At 45.5% G+C, this 9068-nt stretch overlaps 1 protein-coding gene across 1 annotated transcript in view; it reads left to right on the forward strand.

The window, feature by feature from the left end:
• Positions 1–8904, forward strand: part of FGF2 (fibroblast growth factor 2) — a 45610-nt gene extending 36706 nt beyond the window's left edge. The window contains exon 3 of the mRNA XM_079154027.1: positions 8718–8904. Coding sequence (XP_079010153.1) covers positions 8718–8903 — 186 coding nt within the window. The 3' untranslated portion in view covers position 8904. The remainder of the gene's footprint in view (positions 1–8717) is intronic.
• The last annotated feature ends 164 nt before the right edge of the window (positions 8905–9068 follow it).

A 9068-nucleotide genomic window follows, 5' to 3' on the forward strand; every position in this document is an offset into this window, starting at 1 on the left:
TGTGTGAGTCAGCTTTTCATCATTGTGACCAAAATACCAGGCAAGAGCAGCTTCAAGGAGAAAATGTCTGTTTTGGACACATGGTTTTAGAGGTCTCAGTCCATGGTTGGCTGGCTCCTGGGACCTGAGGTGAGGCATGGTGGAGGAAAGTTCCTCAGCTTGTTATAGTCAGAAAGCATTGAGAGAGAGAGAGAGAGAGATAGAGAGAGAGGGCGGGGGGGGGGGAGAGAGAGGGTCAGGGGGGTCAGGGACAGATGTAGTCCAAGGCCAACCCCCTGACTCACCTCCAGCCACACTCCACCTGCTTACAGTTACTGCCAGTAGTCACTCACATTGTTAATCCACCAAATGGATTAATTCACTGAGATTACAGCCCCTACAATCTAACTGTTGCCTAAACATGCCACCTTTGAATGTTGTTGTTTTAGGTGCTATGCTTTCAAATCATGAGTTTTTGTGGGGACATCAAAGATCCAAACCATAACAAAGGCATAGAGATTAGAAGATCCAGTGGCCTGTGATCTTAGTGACCCTGTAAGATAGTCATTGGAGGCATCGTTCATCTCAATATAGACAGGAATATTGGTACATCTATAGTCATGAACAGCCCCACAGTTGTCGAAAGTGATACAAACAACCTACTCTCCTTTAGTGCATCTTTAAAATGACTGAGTTACGTCAGAGAGGAGACACATTTAAAGGACAGTAGACCTGAAAGCTGAACTGTTGTTTTATTGTTTTTTTGTTGCTTTTTTTTCACATTTTTTTAAATTGGTGCATTAGAGTTGTACACAACAGTGAGATTTGTTGTTACCTAAGTGTATATGCACTACATAACAGTATAATTGGGCCAATATGTTGTCTCATTCTTACACAATTTGCTGCAAGTTAGAATTCTGTGACTTCTGACTTTTTTTTGGCAAATAGAAACTAAACTTCCTGAAGAGTTGCACCTGCCCCATAGAAGCGTGGAGCATTCTGGTTTCTTCCTTAGTTAAGAGCTGTCAGAGGCCTTAGGTTCGTTTGTAGTCTTCCTGTGTTTCCGTCTCCCTAGATTGTTAGGAACTAGCTTTCCACAAAGCTCATGAGTAAGAGTCAGCTCAGCAATGCTGAGAATTTTTTAAAATTTTTCTTTTACTTGTAGATGGACGCTACCTTCATTTTATTTATTTTTCTGTGGTGCTGAGGATTGAACCCACTGCCTCACATGTGCTAGGCAAGCGCTCCACCGCTGAGCCACAACCCCAGCCTCGACACTGAGCATTTTTATCAGAAATTCTCTGTAGGGACAACGCACAGCTGTCACAGAATTGACGATTCAGGATTTCTGAGTCTCCTGGGAAGACATTTGGGCTCCGTCGTGGGGCCTCTCCTGCCAGGGTCACGAGTTCACATCTAGCCTTCCATCCAGCGTGGTGGCCGGCCGCCCTGCCTTCTCAGCAGCAGTTCAGATTTGCTCACTTGGTCTGGCCATCTTCAGGCTGAGAGGTGCTTACCGACGGTGCTCAGTCCACCGTGGCAGTGGTTGGGATGCAGGGCGCCTGTGTCTGGAGAAGCTAGAGCCTTGCTGGCCCGAGGTGCTCTCCGCCCTGCTCTTGCACCTGGGCCTGCTTCAGTCTACTGTGCACAGCACGACCCTGGGGGCTCCGCATTTTACCCCAGTGTGACTCCTGAAGCGACTTCAAGACCTTCTAGTTCCTTCTCAGAGAGCAGGGGGGTCAGGGCCAGCCGCGAGGAGGACAGGAGGCCAGTGTGTGCCTGTTGCCCACACCTTCACGTGTGATGGATCGAATGCAGTCAGGTTAAGAACAGCTTTGTGAACCGGGTCTTAAGATGCCTTTTGGCCTTTCAAAGCTGGGAAATGTGAAAGTTCAAACAGTGACTATTTTTAACTGCCAGAGCCTGTATTTGGAGGTTAGAGCTGAGTAGTTCTTTAATATGCAACAGACTCCTACTCCATTCCATAGCAGGATAAATTTTGTTGCTCTGAGCAACCAGAAGCCCAGAATAAATATTAGGATCTGTGATTTCTGAAGTGTTCATAAAATTGCAGATTCAAGAAAAATTACATATACTGAGGTTGATTGTAGACGTTTCAGTCACCAAACAACCTTGATGTTAGCATTTATATGACACAATGTGACTAATCTGCATCTACTAGAAAGTTGGACATTGTTTTCTACATAGTGCTACAGATCATGGTACCCTGAGCAAAATATCTCAGTATTAACTTGTGTGGATCCACAGTAGTGAAATGGAGGATGTAAATAATCTCTGACACTATACATTTAATACTGTAGTATTAGTTTTTAATAACTTCCTTATTTGAGGGGTCTTAACAATGAAATGAATTCTATAAATACAGTAAAGTAGAAATAATAGGGTTTTTTCCCATTTTTTTTTTTTTTTTTTTTTTTGGTACTGGGAATTGGAGCTAGGGGCACTTAACTACTGAGGCACATCCCCAGCCCTTTTCATTTTTTATTTTAAGACAAGGTCTCACTGAACTGCTGAGGGCCTTGCTAAGTTGCTGAGACTGACTTTGAACTTGTGATCCTCCTGCCTCAGCCTCCCGAGTTACTGGGATTACAGACGTGCACCACCTCGGACCTGGCAAAATAGTAGATTTTTGAGGGTTCACTTGTGCAGAGCCACAATCTATACTCATCAAATTTGTCAGAAACATACAGTAATAGGAGAGGAACATGTATCATTTTTAAGAGAAAATACTAGATGAAATGCAGAGGGTATTGCCAAATAAGAATGCTGCTTTTAGAAACCAATCTTAACAAATTTACATGGCCTATTTATATTACAAGACTAAGACCAAAGTTACTTTTAACTTTTTCACCATCTGTGTTTTTCATTTTGTCCTGAAACACTCGACTTTGATTCTTACATCATGTCTGTTTTTACTTCTCAGAAGTGGTGTAAGCAGAAGCCTTTTCTGATTCCTATTGAGCAAACGCCTTCATAAGCCAAGACTGCAGAATCAAAGTACTGTAAAAGAATGAACGACCCGGGAACAGACCATGGGGAAATGGCCACAAGGCTCAGATCTGAAGTCCAGCAGTAGACCAGTCATGAGGCCAGCGCCTGCGGGCGGTGGGTGGGCTTGGGAGGGTGTGGGACCAGGGGAGCGGCTCAGTTCTTTTCTCCTTCCTTACTATATGCAGAGTCTCTCAGAAATTGGAAGGGACCTTAACATCCTCTAATTCAGGCTTTTTAAGGCCATGAGGAGTTAAAGAACTTGATCCAAGATACAAGTTGGTGAGGGATCAAGGCAAAATTGGACCCAGGTTTCCTGGCCAGCAGAAAGCCTGTGATGTGACGTGAGGATTGTCTGACTCTTGGAAAGGCCATCTGCTGTGGTTTCCCGGGACCCAGTAGTCAAAAGAGTCAACCCACGTTCCGTATGTTAGCTCCTGGGCTGGGTCTCCCCTGGTCCTGTTTCTCTGTGTCCCACTGAGACATCACAGAGACACTGGACCGTATTTTCATTGTAACTCACTACCAGAGTATCATGCGCTGCACAGCTTAGCAGACGTTCACTGTTGCTTACGACATGCCAGATGCAGACACAGCAGTAGGCACCGAAGGGGACTGCGGTCTCCTGGCATTTGCACTTAAGGGATACAGTTTCATGTGGACACACCTGTGCATCTGGGCATGGTAGAGCACAAACATAAATGAGGTGCGTTTGCATATTAAACTGGAGCTACTCTGTCCAGTTACTTGAGGGGTTCTTTTTTTGCAGCAGTATTTGAATTCCTGGGGACAATTTTTAAATTCTTATTTTTATTTCAATTGACAAGTTGTAATTTCATGTATTTATGGGGCACAGTGTGATAATTCAGTGCATGTATACACTGTATAATGATCAAATTGGGATAAGGTTTTTTAAAGAAATAAAACTCAATTTTAGAATAGTGTGAGTTTACAGAAGAGTGTAAAGGTAGTGTAGAAAATGTCTCCGTTCTCCCTGCCCTTTCTCGTATTTCTGGGGTCCACCTTTAGGACTAACGGACCTACCAGAGTATCATGTAGTGCTGATACAGAGCTGCTGCCTAAATTCCATACTTCATTCATTTTTCTCAGCTCTTACCTAGTGATCCGAGCCCGCACCAGACTTAGTCACGGTGTCTCCTTGGTGCTGTCTGGATTCTGACCGTGTTTTTAGACCTCCCTTCGTTTTGTTACTGTGATAGCAGGAGTGCTGGTCGGAGGCCTCAGGGTGGCTTCTGGGAGTGGGATGAACTGGGAGTGTTGGGAGGAGGCCACCGGGTGGGGCCTTCTGTCCTTGGGCCTTGCCCTTCCGCTGTGGTGGTTTCTGTCTTCACCATGGAGTTGCTCTTCCCTCCCTGAACTCTGGAGAGAGAAATGGCCATACCACAGTCCACACTGGAAGGTGGTGTGCCCGGTTTCCTCTGCCTTCTGGAGGGGGAGCCATGTCTACATAGATTATTTATTTATTTAGTTTTTACATGAGAGATTGGTCCATTCTCCATTTGATTTTTACTTTTTTGTTACTAGGGATAGAACCTAGGGGTACTTTACCACTGACAGCCCCTCTTTTTATTTTGAGGGAGGGACTTGCTGAGGCTGGCCTGAACCTGTGATCCTCCTGCCTCAGCCTTCTGAGCTGCTGGGTTACAGGCAGGAGCCACTGCACTAGCTCTCTATTTATTATCTTTAGTCACTTATTGGTGTATCTTCATGGACCTTTTATACTTGGGATTGTAATCTAATGCCGTGTTCTTCCCTTTGCTGCTTTGGTGGTTGTAGCTATGGCCAATGGAGCTCTCACTGGTGCCTGGGCTCTGTGACATGGCCTTATCCAGGTGTTTATTTCAAGCCCTTCACTGTCAGGCCACCAAGATGTTCCAGCCTCACATTTACATTTCCTACTTGAGCCTGGAATGAGCCATTTCTCCAAGCAAGCCTGGCTCCTTTTATTTGAAAGCGGAATCAGAAACCAGGCCCCAGGCCTGGGTGCGCTTGTTGGTGCCGAGGTGTCTGTGCCCTGAGCCCTGCCAGCTGGCAGAGCATGGGACACGTGCACAAGCTGTGTAGGCACCCACAGACCTTTCTACGTTGAACCACCTGGTTGTATATTAAACTAAACACCAGTGGGTTCACTCACGTCTTCAGCCCCTGTCCATCAGTGCTCATTAGTATTTTAGCAGTTCCCACCTGCTCTTGGGATCAGGTTTTCAATACGTATAAATATATCACAATTTCCTTGTTGGAATTTCACAGTATATACTTATGAGAAAAACCAGATCAAACTATTTTAAGTGTTGAGTGCACTTTTACATATTAGGTTCTTCCCTACTCAGACACCCAATGCCAAGGGGCCAAATTCCCAGTACCATCTAAAATCATTTCCAGAGTCAACAAAGGATTATTAGCCCCCTTCTAGGGCTCTAAGCTGAGCTGGTTAAGTGGACGGACTCTGGGGAAACCTTGAGGTGTTGCCCACAACTAAAATAAGGGGGATTTTCAGCTCTCATATGTGCACCTCCACATTCCTTTTTGGATTCCTTACCTTTTAGACTTCAGAGTAATGGTTCATTGGGATTACAGCACATGACATATTTCCTAGCATTCCAAATAAATAAGCACTTTTCAGCATTCAGTTCTGTGGTCACCAGCATCAACGGAGGGGAGGAAGGCCAAGGGGCGTGCCTGTTGGCAGCGGCTGCTGAGGAAGTGCCCGTCTACACTGGGACATGTAACATTCCTCTCAACACCTGCAAACGGGGGAATCTGCTCCTTCTGTGAATCTCTTCTCTCTCTCAGACCTCCCCCTCTCTGCTGGCGGTGTCTGCCGTCACAGCACAGGGACTTTAGTGCCCTCTGTGACTCCTGCTTCTTTCACACTGCACTCTCCCTGTCAGGAAACCCTTTCACTCTGCCTTCAAGACAGATCCATCTTCTTATGTCTCCACGGCCACTGCCACGAACAAACCTCCCTTCTCTTGCCTGTGTTACTGAACAAGCCTTGGACTGACCTCTGGCCTCTGCTTTGGGCCCCCTGTGGTCTTGGCAGTGAGGATGATCCTGGAAAAATGTCCGTTCACGGTGCTTTTCTGCTCCAAAGCCTAGCAGCTCTCCATTTTCTCAGGGTAGGAGCCAAAATATTTACAGTTGGCAGAAATCTCTTGGGATCCATCCTCCTGCCACCATGCTGGTTGGAGGTCTAACCTCAGGTTCCCCGCTCCCACCAGCCCAGCTCTCTGCTCGCTCCTCACAGTCCTGCATGCTGCCCACTGGCTCTCCAGGTGGAGTGGTTAGCAGCCATGAATTAAGGGACCCCCACGCTCAGGCCCACACACAGCCAGGCCTGCTCTCGGAGTTTACTCACCTGCTTCTCTGCGATGTTCCTCTGATGATCCCCTTTTCCTTAAGTTTGAAATGTGACGAGAGAAGAGCTGTGCATGCGTTATGAGGGTTAGAAAATCACTTCGCACCTGTCACTCTGAGGACGCTGCGGTCACAGCCATTGAAGACAGCACGTGGACTTAAGAGGCAGAGCGCAGGACCCTGATTTACACTGGACTGTAATGTCTGGTTTTCTTGGTGTTGGCTCTATTCCACATTTAAAAAATAACGGTTTGTTGTCATGTATGAAATACTCGTTTAGGGAATTTACTGAGTAAATTTACATGGTGAACGCAAGTACAGAAGCAAGTTTCCCTTCCCTCCACTGTTTCTCAGAGGTATAGCTAACTTCTGTAACAGAACAGTCTGTTGGTTCTGTCATGTATTTACTTGGTTCCTGGTATTGTTCCTTTTCTTTGAAATACTGGAAACTGGCCCAAAAGGCAAACATGATTAGCAGGGTGAGTATCAGGCCGAGAATTGTAGGGAGTGCCACCTAGCAAGGGGTCCTCTAGGAAGTGGACAGCAGAGGGAGCATGTGACTGGGAGATCTAAGGACCCCCTAAGTCTCTTCCAACGGTGCTGCCCTAAGTAACCTCTGACTTCCCTCCAGGCCCCTCCCCCTCTTAGCACTGCCACACAGGGGACCAAGGTGAGCACAGGAGCCCTTGGGAACACACTCGAGCCACAGCAAAGCAGAATACATTTCTCCAAAGGCCAGGCACTGGGTCTGGACCGTGTAGGTCACTCTAGGTTTAAGTGCCTGTCACATGAATCTATATAAACAACCAAAGACTGTGCCGCATAGGTGGGTCTTTATGCAAGGTACACTTCTCTGTAAGGCTGCCTGTGGTTGATTTGCATCAGAAAGACCAAGTTTATTAGTAATGTGTCGCATAATAGGCAAATTATTCATTTGTATTTCAAGTTTTAGAAATCCAGTTAACAGCTTTCACAATCTTAAAGCCAAGGAGGAATCCAGCGAAGTGCTTTCTCTAGAGCAGACGGCGGGAGCGAATATCCTACCTCTGCTCTGGGTGGCAGACGCACATTGTCGCTTTTAGGTTCTTCTCAGCCCTGTTCTTTTCATTTTTTGTTATTGGGCCAGCTCTTTTCTTTGTGCTTATTAATTTATGTTTTCTCAGTTTGTGCCATTGTTTGCCTTATTATCTTAGAACCAAGAATTTTGGGAAAAGGTTTAAGTTTTTAAATGTGGGTATTTTAAAAACGTGGTTCCCTAACTTCATTGAAGTGGAAGCTGGATGCTGGTATGCTTAATGTGAAACTGTGTGTTCACGGAACACATCTTACTTGTACTTATAACTACAGACGTTTAAATTGCCCATGTAGCGTGTGCTTCAGTTTATCATTCAGTTGATATAGGTACATATTCATAATACACAGACTTTTCCTTTCCTTGAGTAGATACATGATACCCTCACCTGAAAGTCAAAGGCGTTATCAGTGCTCTGTGAAGTTAATTCTTCATTTACCTTACAGTGTGGTAGCTTATCAGACTTATCATTGCTTAGGATCTTATTTCCAGGTCCAGCTATTTGAAAGGCAGTTTTTTTTTTTTTTTTTTTAAATGGTATAGTTGAACTGAAATAAAAAGGCACAGTCCTTCCACTCCCAGAGATTGCCAGCAATCGGTCTGTTATTCCTCAGTGCCTGTTCAGAGACTGTTAACCATGTGTAATATAATGTCCCAGTATATTTTTGACATTATATAACACAATTTTCTATACAAGGAACTATTCCTTTATACTCTAAACAGCTTTAGCCCCTGGAAAGTCTTTGTTGTAATTTGGGGACCTGTGTTTCTGTGAGTGAAGCGGAAGACCTTCTTTATCCTGGGAAGATTGCCCTGGCTGACACCCCTAGTGCTGGTTCACTGGAACTTGTGGGAATGCTTGGTGACCCAGGGGTTGGGCCTCCTGACTGGGAGGAGCGTGGACAAAGCGTGCAGACCTGCTGGAAGCCAGAGCATTGGGCTCTAGTGTGCTTCCTGCCACGGAGCATGTCCCTCTCTGGGCACCCTGTTTTATCAGGCCCGGACAGTGTGGTTCCCGTTCCACCCGAGGGGTCTTGCAGTGACTCCTCACTGTGTGTTGTGGGAGGAAGGGAAAGGTCCTTGGAGTCATCCCACTGCAGCCCTGCGGACAGCCTGCGTTCTCACCTGCTAGCCCTGACAGTCTGGTCTGTTGAGTCTTGTTCACTTGACTGCCCTGCTGACAAGTCCACTGCTGCTGGCTGGACAGACAGACACTGTACTGTCATGAATACTTAACACGAAAAGTGTAATAACAAGTAATTCTTCCTTTATTTTTCAGAAATGTGTCACAGACGAGTGTTTCTTTTTTGAACGACTGGAATCAAATAACTACAATACTTACCGGTCAAGGAAATACTCCAGTTGGTATGTGGCCCTGAAACGAACAGGGCAGTATAAACTTGGATCCAAAACAGGACCTGGGCAGAAAGCTATACTTTTTCTTCCAATGTCTGCTAAGAGCTGATTTTAATGATATAATCTAATCTCATTTCACAAGAAAGAAGGCAGTATATTTTAGAAATCTGTTAAGAGGAGAGAAAGAAAATTGTATACAGCAAGGTTTAGAGAACTGGTCAGACAACGTTTTCTCCAATGCTAAGATATTTAACCATTGCCTCAGTAAAGAAAC

Source organism: Sciurus vulgaris, assembly GCF_902686455.1.
Source record: "Sciurus vulgaris genome assembly, chromosome: 9".
NCBI classification, from domain to species: Eukaryota; Metazoa; Chordata; class Mammalia; order Rodentia; family Sciuridae; genus Sciurus; species Sciurus vulgaris.